Consider the following 18,431-nt stretch of genomic DNA (forward strand, 5'->3'; position numbering starts at 1 on the left):
AATACCAGCCTGGCCAAATATGGGGAAACCCCATCTCTACTAAAAATACAAAAAAAATTAGCTGGTCAGGCTGGTGTGAGCCTGTATTCTCAGCTACTCAGGAGGCTGAGGCAAGAGAATTGCCTGAACCCAGGAGGTGGAGGTTGCAATGAGTCGAGATGGCACCACTGCACTCCAGCCTGGGTTTTGAGAGTCCGTCTCAAAAATAAAATAAAAAACTAATAAATATAAACATATAATGGAAGTGTTCACATGAAACCACATCATGCCAAGGATACAACCAAAAAGCTATAAATATGTAAAGGCAGAATCAAATGAGGAAAAGTCAGTATCAAATAAGCATAAGATAATGTATTTTTATTACAGGCTTTTATGTGCAAAGACACAGGTACTTCTTCAGTGGGTAAAGCTCCTTTTCTGTGGCTTTTTACTAATTACATGTCATGAGTAAAACTTGTGCCCATTTTAAATAATGCAGCCTATTCTTCAAAGGCACACAGAAATGACTTGATAAATAGGGCATAATTTGGCTGGTGCAGTGGCTCACACCTGTAATCCCAGTACTTTGGGAGGCCAAGGCAAGTGGATCACTTGAGGTCAGGAGTTCAACACCATCCTAGCCAACATGGTGATATCCCGTCTGCATTAAAAATACAAAAATTAGCTGGGCATGGTGGTGCATGCCTGTAAGCCCAGCTACTCAGGAGACTGAGTCAGGAGAACTGCCTGAACCTGGAAGTGGAAGTTGCAGTGAGCCGAGACCTTGCCATTGCATGGGTGCACTACAGCCTGGGGGACAGAGTGAAACTCCTTGTCAAAAAATAAGGTGGGGGAAGGGGGATAATTCCATTGAATAGAGGCACATTTTCTTCAAAATCACTGTTTCTAATTTTAGTGTTTAGTGCTTGCAGTATTTTTTTTCCTAACCAGGGAATTCCCCTTGCCCTTCCAAAATATTCACAAGGTCACTTCACTAAAAACATAACTAACCTGCATGTACAAAATCTAAACAATTTAATATAACTTCCTATGTAAATTATTAAATGATGCTACAAAATGTAAGCAAAATATGTGAATGGGTAAGTAAAAATGAGGCACTATAAAACTAGAGTTTTGAAAATTATATTCTTATAATATACCTAATTATCCACCATCTACTGTCTTCCCCCCAACCCTTATCTAACTAGTCACAACACTTCGTACTTCTTTGCCTGAATAAAAATAACTTTGAATTTCTGAAACCTTTTGTACTAGCTTGACGTGGTTGCTGGAATAAAGCTGGGCAGTATGGAAAAGGATTAAATGATTATTCGGATGATACATGTGGATAATTAAGGTATTACAAAGTATGTTTTTTGATTACTCATGCCAATACCTCCTTTTCACTGTATACTAAATTGAATGATTAAGATTCATTTGCTCAGGAGCATGAAAATTTATATACCTAAATTTTGTGATAAAAAAGCTATTTAACTTCAACAAAGGCATAAGAAAATATGAAGAGTTCTTGCACATTTAGAAAATTAGTAGGGTGTTTATCCAGCCTGTCAAAAACTAAATTTAATTTATTTCAATGTATTACTAATAGTAATCTATCATATAAGCTTGATAAGCACTTAAGCTATGTTATTGTTATATTGTTAGGAATGCAGTATCTTCTAGTTCCGGAGCATATAATGCTCTTTAAATATCCATTTGCTAGAAGTTGAGAATATAGACTGAGGAAGTAAGCTCTAGAAACACTAGATCTGAAATCTGATCTACACTTACCTGAAGTTCCTTAGGGAAGGGGAAGAGAAGTGAGGTAGAATATATTCATTATACAGCACTGATAAACTGAATTTAAATATATTTCGTGTATTAAGTTGTGTAACTCCAAATACATTTTTAAAATCTAACAATCTATCTCAAGTTCACTATTAGGTAAACAATTTCAATACTAGACCAACATCATTTCCTCATATGTATGTTAGAGATCTAAACATATCCTATTTTCATTTAGCTTTTTTCTAAACTTTACAAGTTTTAAGCAAAAGCCACAAAGAAATATCTTAGTAATGTTATGTTTGCCAAGTATGTCTGAATAATGCCAACGTAAGAGGTGCTTGAGCAAGATCTACATTCTCCAGAATTAAAACAAAACAAAAATCATCAAAATAAAACAATAAAAAAGAAAAGCACATGAATTTGGGATTGAGGTTGGAATAGGAGACAGTTTCAGACCTGGTTTAATCCTGAGAAAGATGGGTCCTGAGAAGTACTAACAGTCATGCTTCTTTTCCTCTTCCCCACTGGAGATTCTAAACACTAAACAGACAATAGAGGGTGGCAGTGCATCAAACAGTATTGCTTACATTGCAACAATGGCCGGCGCAGACAGGCAACACCGAGGCATTAGAGAAAGAACAGGGTAGCCAAATGCCATCCTTCTTCCACCAAGCACTGTAGCTTCTCAGTTTTCCAAATAAGAATCACATACTCAAGAACATTTGAATTCTGGAAATTACTCAGGTTTTTAATGCCACTATTTTGTGTCACTGCCTGAAACAGGGATAGCAATGGTGACATTTGGCTCTTTAATTTTTTTAATCAAAAATGGGGAATTTAGATCTGTAATCTTTGGCACCACAATCTGCCCTTCCCCCCAAAAAAAAGATTGTATAGGGGAAAAAAATCTTCAGTAAGGAAGAGGTAGAAGGCATTTAGTCACCTTAAAATTTATTTTCGTAAGCATGCAGGGCTGATTACAGGAAGAGATGAGCAAATTCACTAAGATTGGAGTGGCCACTCCTAAATATCAAATTCAGAACAATTTTCCAAATAAGAAATTCGGCTTTAAAAATTGTCCTCAAAAGCCCCCCAAAACCCTTTTTGCCCCGTGAATAGAAAACTACTGGAACAAGCTGACCAAAGAATCCAGTCTGATACAACTGGCATTTTTCAAACTACAATACAGAAAACACTAAAAATCAACTACATAAACAAAACCTAATCTAAAAATGTTCAAGAGCAACATTTAGTATTTGAATCTTAGTTGAGTAAAACACTTTGGTTCTACCCCCGGGCCTCTCTAAAACGGTGTTAAACAGCAAACATCTCCACAAAATTCTTTTAATATCTGCAAGAAGAAAAGGACACCTAAACCTCCTAAAAACGTTTTTACTACTAGGAAACTTAGGCTTCCTTAAGACAACTATGTGATTAACAAACTATTCTTAAAGGGGTTGTAGGGGGGAAGGCAAAGTGACATCTAGGTTATCATTTAAATTTAAGGCAAAAACCATGTACTGCAATATCAACGATGCAGAACAGAAATCACAAGGTGATAATGGGTTTTTAGGGGTAAGAAAACGGGAAGGAGAGAGCTGGGAAATGGCCAAGAAGATTGGAGTAAAACGGACAAAACAAGATCAGTAACTTTTTTTTCAATTGAATTACCAGGCTTTACGGTAACAGTTAAAAACCTGGATTCTTGAGAGAAAAGCTATAAAATATTTTTCATGCAATTTGGGAATGACAAGGTATGTGTATATTTAAACACCTTTTTATTATTTAAAGCTCAACAAAAAAAAAAAATTAATTTCCTAAAACCTGGTCAGACCAACATCAGTATCTCACATTAACAAATAACACCAATTCTAATGGTAATGGCTCCCAGTTGGCATTCATACAGGCAAACAAAGGTAAACATTTATAGCTAGACCTAAAAACACCAAACATTCCCTAATAGTTTAGTAAAACAAATGGGCACCTTCCTTCCAAAAACAAAACAAAAAACCACAAAAAACAAAAAAGCCCCCAAGTTGTCCTGAAGTTGACAATTTCTATCAGATAGATCATCAGATCACAACATGCTTAGTGCATTGCCAATGCTGCCTGTCTGCCCGAGCTCAACATAGAATCGAAAAAAGAAAGCAATTCACTCAATAAGACTAATCATTACAGAAAAAAAGGTCAACACAATTAGTTTCTAACTGCAATCATGCGTCACTAGCTAAAACCCAATCACCCCCATAAGTTGAACCACTCTCAGAGACCCCAAATGAACTAGTTTTGTTGTATGAATGTTCATTTCACTTGTTTATATTTTCCTTTAAAAGGAGAAGGAGTGAAGAACTCACCCAACTTGGCACCCAAGTAAAAAACTGTCAACGACTTTTGAAGCAGGCCCAAAAGTTATCCTTTTAAATACACAAATTCAAGGACTGAAGAATTCTCATTATCAACCATGCTCAGTCAGCAACTGTTAACACCGTGGTAACAGATAAGTCAGTGTTCCCACACTGGCACAAGCACATGTACTTTAAAAACCCACACTTCAGAGCCAAAGGTTAAAATCTGGTTTTTAGCATTCAGGAAGAAAAGAATATGGGGTGTTTTTTTTTGCTATTTTTGTGAATGAAAAATAGATGCAACTGTTCAACAGTTAAATAACTTAGACAACTACAGTTCATTATACAGCCCTTAGAATTTTACATTTCCATATAGGTAACTGACCTCGGTTGGGTAAGTTGAAGAGAATTTACTTCAAGTTACTAAGTTAATGGAGTTAGCTGATTATATTTATAGCACAATCTTTTAAAGCAACTGTCAACAGCAAATTCAACTTACTATGGCTTTTTAAAGTTTGAAAAGTATACCAAAGCAATTCTTGTCAAAACTTTACCCTTTGTTCTTTCATGCAAAGAGCATTTGACTAACCTTATTACAGTGACGCCCAATACCCATTAGGAAGTTATCTGGTTTAATGTCTCTGTGTATAAAATTCTTTGTATGCACATATTCAATTCTACTGATCATCTGAAAAAAAGGAAGGGAGAGATAATTGAGTTAAGTAGTAAATGAAAATCAACATATTATTTCTTAAGTATTTCAGTATGTCAATTATTTAGAGTTCACAAAGACAGTGTTAGAAAAAATGAAATGGAAAGGACAGCTAAGGTCTCCATTTATTTCTACGTTAATGGATATCTAAGCATATACCTGCTGTGTCTTTGGTTTTACCTTCTAGTATTAATGATTAAAACCATGATAGGGTCTAACCCCACAGGAAGACTTGGTGTTTGTGATTTTCAAATAATAAAAGGAATACCTTTGGAGTTGTATCAGTTGCTACAATAAAGGAAATTAAGAAAGCTTTCCACACTCAATCCTAGGCCTTCTAAAGTAACCTGTTAAAATGGCCTGGTATTTCCATGCTACAAGATGTACACACACAGAGAGACACACAAATACTTGAGAGTGAGGGATGTTGACAGATGGGCAGGTAAAGCTATATAAGCAGTTGTTATAATTCTTATATAATCCCATTCGAAAGTTAAATATCAAGCCATTCTAAAAAGCTTTCCTTAATCTATTTCTTGGAAATTATACAAAGTCAAATGCTATAGCTCGAATATTTCTTTTTAATGGCTACAGATAGTCTATGGTAGAGATGTTAAGTCTTCCCCAACTCACAATATTCTCACACTGTTTTCCATTTTTTCCTATTGTAAATAATGCTATTAATAGACATGTATCTTTACCTACTACTGCTTTTATTTCTATGGGCTTCAAATCCCCTACAATTATAGGGAGTTGCTGGGTTGAAAGGTGTATTTTTCATTTTGGTAGATAATATCACACTGCCTTTCACAATAGACTGTAACAATTTGGATTTACTCTTCTTTTTTTGAGAAAGGGTCTCATTCTGTCACCTAGACTGGAGTGCAGTCAAGCAAGGGACCATGACTCATGGCTGCCTCTATCTTCCAGACTCCAGAGATCCTCCCATTTCACCCTCTGGAGTTAACTGAAACTGTAGGTGCATGCCATCACACTCAACCTAATTTTTTGTGTCAGCTAATTTTTAATTTTTGGTAGAGACAAGATGTTATGTTGCCCAGCTTCTCTTGAACTTCTATGACCTTCCTGCCTCAAACTTCCAAAGTGGTAGGATTATAGGCGTGAGCCACCATGCCTGGTCTGGATTTAGGAGTAGATTGTTTCCTTGTTTTTGTTTTGAGACAGAGTCTTACTCTGCTGTCCAGGCTATTCTCAGCTCACTGCAACCTCTGTCTCCTGGGCTAAGCCATTCTCCTGCCTCAGCCTCCCGAGTACTTGGGATTACAGGGGTCTGCCACCACGCCCCAGTAATTTTTTTGTATTTTTAGTAGAGATGGGGTTTTACCATGTTGGTCAGGCTGGTCTCAAACTCCTGGACTAAAGTGATCCACCCACCTTGGCCTCCCAAAGTGCTGGGATTTCATGTGTGAGCCACTGTGCCTAGTCCTTCTATGAGGATTTACTCTTCCATGTACTGTCAAGCTACACTCGGTCTATTTTGCTTTCGGCTTGTTGTCTTCTTATTAACTTTTAGGAGTTCTCATCAGACAACAAACAACCTTTCATCATTATGTTAATAGATTTAAACATTTTTTATTTTGACTGTTTATGGCATATCTTGTATACAAGTTTTTGTTTTGAGACAGGGTCTCACTTTGTCACCCAGGCTGGAGCGCAATGGCGAAACCATGGTTCACGGCAGCCTCAACCTCTGGGGTTCAAGTGATCCTCTCAGCTCAGCCCCCTAAGAAGCTGGGGCTAGAGACGTGCCTGGCTAATTTTTCTATATTTTGTGGAGAGGAGGGTACTATTATGTTGCCCAGGCTTGTCTTGAACTCCCAGGTTCAAGTGATCCTTCCGATTCGGCCTCCCAAAGTGCTGGGATTATGGTGTGAGCTACCACACCCAGCCTATATCTTTTCTGTAAGACACTTACTTAGAAGTTGTATTTTTAAATATATTCCATATCCAAAGACTGCCAATATTATCTTTCTATCCGTATGTTCTTGCTCTTCTCAGTAGTATGTGTTAGGATTCTATTTTTCATTTGTCCCCATTTCCCCCAGAGCTTTTATTATCATGAATTGCAGATTCTAAATTGTACTCTTCTACCTTGACAAATGTCTTCTGAAGCAAAACCAGTAATCTCTGCCTTAATCGACTTACACCTGTTACCTATCATCTACAGAGCAAGACTTAGGTGTTAAACACCTTAACCGAAAGCTTTCTGGTATCTCCCTCCCTCAGAATTACATTTTTTCACATTTGTTACCCGTGTACCCAACAGACTTCTACAACTCTACAACAAAGATGGAACATCTTATTTTTCCATCTTTCTCTACTAGACTCTTAAGTTTCTTTCTAGAGGGAAGAGACTAGTTCTTATTTTTTGCCACCCCAACCCCCAATGCTAAGTCCAATGGTAGGCTCTCAATACATGTTCAATGTATACATCTTACCTGTTATAGAACACACAAAATATAAGCCATAATTCTTTATTAGGATTCACTCATAAATATTAGTTGAAACACATTAAAGGCTTTTTTCTTTTTGAAGACAGAGTCTGGCTCTATCCCCCAGGGTGGAGTGCAGTGGTGCAATCCCAGCTCACTGCAACCTCTACCTCCTGGGTTCAAGCAATTCTCATGCCTCAGTCTCCCGAGTAGCTGGGATTACCAGCATTGAGTCATCACACCCAGCTACTTTTTGTATTTTTAGTAGAGACGAGGTTTTACCATATTGACCAGGCTGGTCTCAAACTACTGACCTCAGGTGATCCACCCGCCTTGGCCTCGCAAAGTGCTGAGTGAGACTACAGGCATGAGCCACCAAGCCTGGTCCCTATTAAAGGCTGTTAACTTTGGACCGGGTGCGGTGGCTCACATCTGTAATCCCAGCACTTTGGAAGGCCGAGGCGGGTGGATCATGAGATCAAGAGATCGAGACCATCCCGGTCAACATGGTGAAACCCCGTCTCTACTAAAAAATACAAAAAATTAGCTAGGCATGGTGGCGCGTGCCTATAATCCCAGCTACTCAAGAGGCTGAGGCAGGAGAATTGCCTGAACCCAGGAGGCGGAGGTTGCGGTGAGCCGAGATCGCGCCATTGCACTCCAGCCTGGGTAACAAGAGCAAAACTCTGTCTTGGTGGGAGGAGGGAAGGCTGTTAACTTAAAGGAGATGGGGTCTTGCTCCATTGCTCAGGAGGGTGTGCAGTGGCATTATTATAGCTCAATGTAGCCTGAACTACTGGACTCAAGAGATCCTCCTGTCTCAGCCTCCCAAAGGGCCAGAATTACAGGTGTGAGCCAGTGTGCCAGGCCACTTTTAACCTTTTTTTTGAGATGGAGTTTCGTTCTTGTTACCCAGGCTGGAGTGCAATGGCGCGATCTCGGCTCACCGCAACCTCCACCTCCTGGGTTCAGGCAATTCTCCTGCCTCAGCCTCCTGAGTAGCTGGGATTACAGGCATGCGCCACCATGCCCAGCTAATTTTTTGTATTTTTAGTAGAGATGGGGTTTCACCAATGTTGACCAGGATGGTCTCGATCTCTTGACCTCGTGATCCACCCGCCTCAGCCTCCCAAAGTGCTGGGATTACAGGCCACTTTTAACCTTTTAATGCTTGAGTTCGTTTTGTGCCACAAATTGATGACAATTTGCTCACATTTGCTTGAGCCACTTAGTACTTTTTAGGTTAAGAAGCTTGGGAACTATCAGGTGCTGATTACAGAGTATGAGCACTACTTTTCAATCCTTTGAATTACAAAGTTTTTTCATTGATCTATAATAGTTGTTTATATATTTATGGGGTATGTGTGATATTTTAATGCATATATACAATGTGTAATGATCAAATCAGGGTGACTGGGATATCCATTACTTCAAAGATTTATATTTTGTGTTGGGGAACATTGCAATTCTACTCTTCTAGCTATTTTGAAATAAATGATAAGCTATTATTAACTACAATTTCCCTACCATACTATGAATACTAGAACTTATTCTTCCTTTCTGTATTTCTGTGCCCAATAATGTACTTCTCTTTATCCCTCCGAATTTACAAACTAACTAAAATTCCACCTCAAATACTTATTTTACTTTATGACATCGAATCTACATTTTTAAATGTCATTCTCTTCACAGTATTTTTATAAGCATATTGAATTTAACCTGAAGCATTTCCAACATTTTCCTGCCCTTAAAGGTAATAAATATTGATCAAAAATTATAAATTTCTTGATATTTATCCATTATTATCTTAATATAATCTTTTACCTTAAGGTTTGTTCCTTACTCTACCTGTCTCATTTCTTAAGATAAAATATCCAAACTTTGGCTGTAAAAACCATTTAATCTAACCTATAGCCAATGCATCAATCTAATTCATGACATCTCCAAAATTTCCTGGGTCTTAAGAAATGGCTGAGAATCCACTACTCCAGGTAGCATCTACTTGGTCAAAAAAAATTCTTCCTTAAATTACTTCAGGCCCTTCTTATTCTCAAAAACATAGCTTTTCTAAGAGTTCCATATATAATACATAATATTCAATTTGCTTAATTGAACTAAAATATCAATATACATTTATCTACAAATATATGCATACATACACTCTGAACTCTTTCTCCAAAAAAAATCTTACAAGAATAGCATGCTGTATTTGACACTAAAACTTCATCTGAAGGAGCAGATTGAAAAAAAAAAAAAAAAAACTACTAGTCTACAGATGAGTAAGAAACCAAAATAATTCCAGTTTTTGTTTTATACCCATAGGAAAATATCTTTGCCTATGCTAAGGCTAAATAGTGATGCATAGGATATTAATACTCTGATTTATGAATGACAAAATTCTAATCAACAGTACTATTCTGTTTGCATTCTAATCAAAATTTCACATACCTGGTCAGCTAACATAAGTACAGTTTTCATTGTGAACCTTCTTGAACAGAAATTGAAGAGGTCTTCGAGGCTAGGTCCCAGAAGATCCATGACTAGTACATTGTAGTCTTTTTCCTGACCATACCACCTAACAAAACAAAAGAAGAAAGAATATTACAAAAAGCTATCACTTTATATCACCAAGTTTCAAAAAATCATCAACCCTAAGAATAAGATAGTTTTCCTTCTCTGACCAGGTATTATTTAAGGCAAATGTTAAAATCAGTATTAAAACCAAAGTATGAGGATTTAATCTTTTAATAATTATATTTTTCTAGAAAATGCAAAGATAACTATATAGATATGTTACTCTGTCTCTTCTTTAAGAAAATAGTCTATTCTACCTAGTGGTCCTGGGACCCATTAACTCTTTATGGCATGTACCAAAACTGCAGAAATGACAGGCACAGTACCTAAGAAAGGGGGGGGAAGCCTCATATCAGTTCGCTTTAATTTCAGGTCTTGTAGTCAGGTACAATAAATATGCTCCCTAGAATCTTATGTTGAGAGTAACAGATCCTAAGAGGATTGTAAGCTCAAAAAGTTCAGTTCCTTCCTACAGCTTTTGCTTCAGTTGTCCTTCCCAAACCTGACAAATGGATAACTGCCAAGCACACAAAATCAAATCCATTTCTACATTCTCTTTGCAAAAAAAGATAACCTAGTAAGAAAAGAGTGTCTGCTTAACCTTCTAAAGGTCTTCCCCACCAGCTAAAAAACAAACGTGTCAACGTAACAGCAGAAGAGCCAGTTTTTTGTTTTTTTTGTTTTGTTTTGTTTTCAGAGAGTCTCTCATTCTGTTACCCAGGCTGGAGTGCAGTGATGCCATCTTGGGTCACTGCAACCTCTGCCTCCTGGGTTCAAGCAATTCTCATGCCTCAGCCTCTCAAGTAGCTAGGATTATAGACCTCTGTCACCATACCTGGCTAATTTTTATATTTTTAGTAGAGACAGGATTTTGCCATGTTGGCCAGGCTGGTCTCGAACTCCTGACCGCAGGTGATCCTCCTGCCTTGGCCTCCCAAAGTGCTGGGATTACAGACACGGCACCCAGCCAAAACAGCCAGTTTTGTCTGTACTGAACCTAAAACAGTGTACTAAAGCTGCTGTTATTTTCCCTCTTCCACTTTTTATTCTCCCTATGGGAATTCAATACCTTTCACATTCACTGATGTATTTACTTAAAAGATGCTCACAGCAATGCTTCGGGTAACACATAAATAACAGTATTAAAAGGTAACTGATAAAGCAAAAATAAGCTGCTTTCTCCTTTCCCTTTTTCTTATTCTATTTCTTCTGTTATTTTTTTCCTCCTCTTTTGTAAGTGACAGCAAATCTGGGCTACAGAGCTGTCACAAACCTGCCATTATAAATGTTCAACACTAATAAGAGTTCTAGTAGGTGTTTAATATACATCTAATTTACCAAGGCTTTTAAGAAAACAAGAACACCAAATCCAGAAAGAGCTAAGGAAATAAGAAGGCACAAAAACTCAGTCAAAAGGGAAGGCATAAATCAACTCATTTATAAGACTACATCCCAGCTCTAGACAGGTTTCCACTGATGACTCAGATACAAAACTAAAAAACAAGCAAATGTTATAACCATCCATCTAAGCCCAAACACAAACCTGTAATGTAAAAGGCACAAATTCAGACTTTATATTTTCATGCAATTAACATGATTTCACAAAGCACTTTTTAAAGAAATCATCTGCAAAGTAAACCTCTAACAAAATCACCGGTATGTAAGCCTCTAACTCCCTTAATAATTAGAAACTGGAAAGAATGGGCCAGGCACAATGGCTCACGCTGTAATCCCAGCACTTTGGGAGGCCGAGGAGGATCACGAGGTCAAGAGATGAGACCATCCTGGTCAACACGGTGAAACCCCGTCTCTACTAAAAATATAAAAATTAGCTGGGTGTGGTGGCGCACGCCTGTAGTCCCAGCTACTCCAGAGGCTGAGGCAGGAGAATTGCTTGAACTGGGAGGCAGAGATTGCAGTGAGCTGAGATTGTGCCAGTGCACTCCAGCCTGGCGCCTGGCGATGGAACAAGACTCTGTCTAAATAAAAAAAAAAAAGAAAAGAAACTGGAAAGAATAAGGTAAATTGAGAAGCATACTTAAAAAAAAAAAAACACCACACACATTATTGGACATTCTTAATCCTTGCTTAAATTTATACACACAAGACATATTCACTACTCTCAAAGTCAGAAGGATTAAATACTTCATTGAAAATAGCAAAAAAAAAAATAATAATAATAAGCATTTTAAAGGCATTTTTCCTTGTGGAGCAACCATGTAGTTCTAAAATAACTAGGACTTTCATCTCTATGGATTGGTACTATTAACTCCTTAAACCTAAGAGACAGGTGTTTCCATCTTTCACACTTCCTTTGGTCTCAAGAAATATATAGCTTAATTCTGTAAAGCTAACACGTCACACCCTCCATCTGTGCTTTTCCATCTGGACTAACTCATTCAGACATTATCACAGATTCAGAACCAGGAATGGTCTTCTGCTTATACCAGTCTTACTTATTCTTAGTTTCTACCTTCACCTCCATGCTTCCCACTTGTACGCTGAGAGCTTTTCTCTACCTTCAATCCCAACTTTAAAACCCAGATGCCAAAGAAACCTTCCTTCCTTATGTCACCTATCCCACATTGGTCTCCCATTTCCTAGAATTCCCAAAGCTATTAACTATTGCTTGTATCCACAGTCTTAACCCCTTGACAATAAAATATTCATTTACTGTTACTTGGGTGTTTGTCTCTATATCTGGTAGGACAGAGGTTACAGCTTTATTTTTACTTAAATAGTCTTCACAGAACCCGAGTAATGAACAAGCACTAACCCAATTCTCTGAGGCCATTTAAGTTTATAGTCTGAAACACCAACACAAAAACCTCACTCTTATTCTCTACTTTCTAAAACTTCAAACTAGAAACATAGGTTTTGTTGTTGTTGTTTTAATAGAAACAAGGTTTCACCACATTGGACAGGCTGGTCTTGAACTCCTAACCTTGTGATCCGTCCACTGCAGCCTCTCAAAGTGCTGGGATTACAAGCGCCCCGCTGAAACACAGGTTTTAAGTACAATATATGTTGCTACTAAGTGTACTGTGGTAAAGTGACGTGCATATTGCAGGTACTCGGGTATTTATGAGACTAAAAAGAGTACTCCAGTTGATTTGGACCTTATTCTTCCTAATGGTTACAAAATAACCAGAAAAAAAAAAAATTCAAGTAATTTAATGGGTGAAAGCAAAAAAATAAAAATAAAGACAAAATGTTCAGGGATCTCATTTTCCATTTGTTTCAAATCTATACCTTCAGACTTCAGTGTTACCTAAAAGCAGGCTGAAGAATAAATCCACAATTCATACAACCATCATTACTTACAGCATAAAAAAAGTATCTAAGGTCTGAATATGATGCCAAGAGAAAGCAAGTTCTACCTCTCTCTCTACTCTTATGTCCTTTCCTCTAAACGCATATCCAATTTAAATCCAAATTAAAAATTAAGATATACAAAAAAGCACAAATGTAAGACAATACATGCAAAAGTCAATGAGGCTGACAAAAAATACTAACACAATTCAGACAAAAGATCAATGAGAACTAAATCTGTCTAAAGAGGTATTTTAGGAAAATAGTCTTCTGCCAGTCAGATCCTGAAGGATGAATAGTATTTTGATAAGAAAGGTAGAAAAGGGCTTACCAGGTAGGGGCAAACCATTTTGGAGCATGGGCTGTCATAAATGGAAGAGTCAAGGTAGTAGATAGACTGACGCTGTAGTATAGATTATTCAGCGCAAGGCTAGTTGAGCTTTACATGCTGTAAATAACTGTGGGAAGTATTACTATAGTTTGTGGCTGAGACATAATTAAAATCAATATTTATTAGCCTTGGCATCAGTATACAATATGGAAATGGAGGAGTATGGGAAAGAATACCATGACATGGTTACCAATTAGGAAGTCTCAAAGAAAAAGGAAGTGTAACTGGAGATTTCAAGTTAGGCGTTTTCTTTTTTCTGAAAAATCTCTTCATGAAATTGGGAGTAACTGAGAAAAAATATATATAATTTTTTCATATAAAAATATTTATGTACTGGCCAGGCATGGTGGCTCATGCCTGTAATCCCAGCACTTGGGGAGGCCAAGGTGGGTGGATCACCTCAGCCAGATCACCTGAGGTCAGGAGTTTGAGATCAGCCTGATCAACATGGAGAAACCCTGTCTCTACTAAAAATACAAAATTAGCCAGGAATGGTGGTGCATGCCTGTAATCCCAGTTACTCGGGAGGCTGAGATAGGAGAATTGCTTGAACCCAGGAGGTGGAGGTTGTGGTGAGCCGGGATGGCACCACTGCACTCCAGCCTGGGCAACAAGAGCGAAACTTTATTTCAAAAGAAAAAAATTTAAGTATTGCTATGAGACCTAGAATATTCCAGAATAAATCAGTGTAATTATTGTAATATGCTATTTAAAGTACCCAAATATATTTTAGTCCCATCACTTTGACTAAGACAAAAATAACAGTAAGAAAAATTTTGTTTAATGTAGATCTTCCCCTTCAGACTACCAATGTAACAGCCATTATGTCTTGTTCACAATCCTGTATTACTAGCATACACAAGAAATGTTCAAAACAGTTGCTGAGTAAAATAATGAAAAGCCATATTAGAAGCTGTTAAGAGTCAGCCGGGTGTGGTGGCTCATGCCTGTAATCCCAGCACTTTGGGAGGCCGACGCAGGCAGATCACGAGGTCAGGAAATTGAGACCATTCTGACCGACATGGTGAAGCCCCATCTCTGCTAAAAATACAAAAATTAGCTGGGCGTAGTGGTGCATGCCTGTAGCCTCAGCTACTCGGGAGGCTGAGGCAGGAGAATCGTTTGAACCCGGGAGGTGGAAGTTGCAGTGAACATAGATAATGCCACTGCACTCCAGCCTGGTGACAGAGTGAAACTCCATCTCAAAAAAGAAAAAAAAGTATGTGCTTATATTTCTAAGCAATCAAAAAAAAAAAAAAAAAAAAAAAAAGAAGAAAAGGAAAAACAACCTCCCCCCAAAATAGTTACAGCTATTCTGTTCTCTTTTCTCTCAATTTCTTTAATTTTCCTATACACTCATATGCCACTCTTTTTTTTTTTTTATTTTTATTTTTGAGACGAATTTTTGTTCTTGTTACCCAGGCTGGAGTGCAATGGCGCGATCTCGGCTCACTGCAACCACCGCCTCCTGGGTTCAGGCAATTCTCCTGCCTCAGCCTCCTGAGTAGCTGGGATTACAGGTATGTGCTACCACGCCCAGCTAATTTTTTGTATTTTTAGTAGAGACGGGGTTTCACCATGTTGACCGGGATGATCTCAATCTATTGACCTCGTGATCCACCCGCCTCGGCCTCCCAAAGTGCTGAGATTACAGGCTTGAGCCACCACGCCCGGCCGTGTATGCCACTCTTAACAGCTATTTGCCATTCATGACACAGCGATATATTCTCAAAACCATAGATACCACTTCTCCCCATAGATCTCTTCTCAGAATGTTTTAAATACATAAAATAAAATATATGGCATTATGAAGAAAATCAATTGCAGTGAAACTGAACTACCAGAAAATTGCTTTTAAGGAATCAATTTTGGGCCAGACACAGTGGCTCAACCCTGTAAGCTAACCACTTTGGGAGGCTGTGGCAGACGGAACATCTAAAGAGTTCGAGACCAGCCTGGCCAAAAGGGTGAAACCCCATCTCTGCTAAAAATACAAAAATTAGCTGGGTGCTGTGGCGGGCACCTGTAATCCCAGCTCCTGGGGAGGCCAAGGCAGTAGAATTGCCTGAACCCAGAAGGCAGAGGTTGCAGTGAGCCGAGATGGCACCACTGCACTCCAGCCTAGGCAAGAGCGAGACTTCGTCTCAAAAACAAAACAAAAAAACTGATTTCTAACCAAGTGCAGGTGCTCTCGCCTGTAATCCCAGCACTTTGGGAGGTCAAGGCAGACGGATCACCTGAGGTCAGGTCTTTGAGACCAGCCTGGCCAACATGGCGAAACCCGCCTCTACTAAAAATGCAGGTATCAGCCAGGTGTGGTAGTGGGAGCCTGTAATGCCAGCTACTCCAGAGGCTAGGGAAGGAGAAACGCTTGAACCCAGAAGGCAGAAGTTGCAGTGAGCTGAAATCATGCCATTGCACTCCAGCCTGGGCCATAAGAGCAAAACTCCATCTAAAAAAAAAAAAAAAAAATCTGTGATTTCTATTGGTGAAAAGTCAAAAGTTCAGCTAAAACTCAAGAGGTTTCTTAAACTTAAAATCAATAAACACTAGATTTTAGTGAGAAGCTCATAAAAATAAAAATGTAATTTTCCTTATCTGTCTAAATACATAGATCTCATGGGGGGGTGGATGCGGTTAAGAACTAGGGTAAGGGCCCCTATTCCAAACCAACTTTTGAGATAAATAAACTGTAGAGTAAGATCTAATATTTGAAAATCGTATGTATGTTCTGCTTAACAATAATGTAGTCGACTAGGAGGATTTGTTTTCCCTCTTCTTACTACTGATCCTTTGCTTACAACATTACCCCCAAGATCCTTGAATTATGGTACATTTTCATATTCTCCATCTTTGTTCCTTGCCCTTTGCCTTCAAAGATATGTAGATGTTCCTTAACTCCAAAAATTATAAAAACACAAAACAAATAACTTTATCACTATTCACTATCAAAGCTACTATTCATTTATCCATTCAATATTTAGAGTACCTAACGAGACGAAAACCAAATAATTGCTGCTTTCGTGGCTTATAGTGGGGAAGGGGAATAAATATCGTGATGAAGGAGAAAAGGGTACTGTTTAGGGAACACAAATTATGGGGATCCAATCTATCTTTTTAAGGGAGGCATCGGAAAAGTTTCTCTGAGGAAGCAAGGTTGATTTTTGGGCGAGGGGTGAGGTGGCATCAGGCTGAAGACTGGTGCTCACAAGAAACTGACAGCGGAGGTTGGTATAGTGTGTAAGATCACCTTATTTTCTTCTTTAGTTAATTTTCCGAAAACCTGGTTTATATTTGCATCTTACTCTCATTTTTTTCTTGGTTCCTGGTAATATAGTTATCATTTTCCCCATACCACCCAAACTGTTATTTCAAATATCACAAATATTGAGCTGGGATGCAGTAGCAAAAAAAAAGAAAAAAGAATCACAAATGACCTAACTTTTATAAGCTCATCATCACTGCTCCAACATTGGTAGTGGTGGTATTGAGGGACAGCATGTAGAGAACTGGCAGGTCCAGGAGATACAAATGTTAAAATACACTCTTTCATTGGGAAGTGAAAAATATACTTCATAATACAAATTACAAAAGCTTGATCAAATGTTTTCTAATAGGCAAATATATAAAAGTAAATGAATAGTTGCCTAGGGCTGATGGGAAATGGAGTGACTGCCAATGGGTTCAAGATTTACTTTTGGGATAAGGAAAATATTCTAAATTTGAATTATGGTAATGGTTATACAACTTTGTACATATCCCAAGAAACAAACTGTAGGCTTTAAATAGATTAAACTTTATGTGGGTAAATTATATCAATAAAGCTGTTGAAGAATAGGTAAATGACAAGTGTAATACAAAGACAACCATAAAGTAAATACAAAATACAGGAAGGGGCAATTTATTTAGAAGATAAAAAAGAAGGCTTCCTAGGAATGTTAGCACCTCGGCTAAATTTTAAAAGATACCTGGATTATAGTATTAGCTTCTTAAATATTCTCCTGTGCCATTTATCACAGTAAAACACGAGGGGTAACTGGAACTAGGAGACTATAGCTCACACCTGTAATCCCAACACTTTGGGGAGGTCAAGGTGGGAGGATCACTTGAGCTCAGGTGGTTTGAGATTAGCTTAGGCCAACAAAGACAGACCCCAGTATCTCTATAAAAAATAAAAAATTAGGCAGGGCCAGGTGGCTCACGCCTGTAATCCCAGTACTTTGGGAGGCTGAGGCAGGTGGAGCATGCGGTCAGGAGATCGATACCATCCTGGCCAATACTGTGAAATCCTGTCTCTACTAAAAATTAAAAAAAAAAAAAAAAAAAAAAAAAAATCCTAAATCTGGCCTCTGCTTATCCCTTTAATTCTATATACTCACTCCCTCTTCAGATTGTCCTCAGACCCTATCACTGAGTCAAGTTACTTTACTGAGCACCTACTGTGTACTGAGCTCTAACACAGCCAAACACCAAAGCCTTTAAGTCTCATTTCTTTCCTACCTCATGGATACACATTAACTCTACCTAAAAACTGACTTTCGTTAACTTCAACAGCCCATTATCCTGACTCGGCTCCTGCTTTATTAATTCCAAATTTCCACCAATCGAATGAGACCTCACCTCTCAATTTACTTTCTCCACTATCACTTAAATGCTGATCTTGCTCAGATCTAACCCTAGTCCCAATTCCCTGGCCTAGGCTCAGTTCTGTATTTGCTGCTACACAAGAGTAATGCACCTTAATTTGAACAGGTCCAAAGCCATTTTCATCCACCATACTTCTAAAATATTAAAATTAGACCCCCTTCCTAAATCGCTAATTCAAACTTCAAATTCTTCAGGCTCAAGTGACTTACTTCTACTCCTCAAAAAGGGAA

At 38.2% G+C, this 18,431-nt stretch overlaps 1 protein-coding gene across 6 annotated transcripts in view; it reads right to left on the bottom strand.

Annotated features, from left to right (window-relative positions):
• Positions 1-18,431, bottom strand: part of CSNK1A1 (casein kinase 1 alpha 1) — a 58,653-nt gene that overhangs the window by 21,293 nt on the left and 18,929 nt on the right. For 3 of the 6 annotated variants that reach the window (XM_008987668.5, XM_002744356.7, XM_078362669.1), the window contains exons 3-5: positions 9,726-9,852; positions 4,702-4,800; positions 2,224-2,307 (exon numbers count right to left, since the gene is read on the bottom strand). In XM_008987668.5, the coding sequence (XP_008985916.1) occupies positions 2,224-2,307; positions 4,702-4,800; positions 9,726-9,852 (310 nt within the window). The remainder of the gene's footprint in view (positions 1-2,223; positions 2,308-4,701; positions 4,801-9,725; positions 9,853-18,431) is intronic. The other 3 variants (XR_013531487.1, XM_002744358.7, XM_002744357.7) reach the window with 1 other exon arrangement.

This window comes from Callithrix jacchus, chromosome 2 (assembly GCF_049354715.1).
Source record: "Callithrix jacchus isolate 240 chromosome 2, calJac240_pri, whole genome shotgun sequence".
Classification (NCBI taxonomy): Eukaryota; Metazoa; Chordata; class Mammalia; order Primates; family Cebidae; genus Callithrix; species Callithrix jacchus.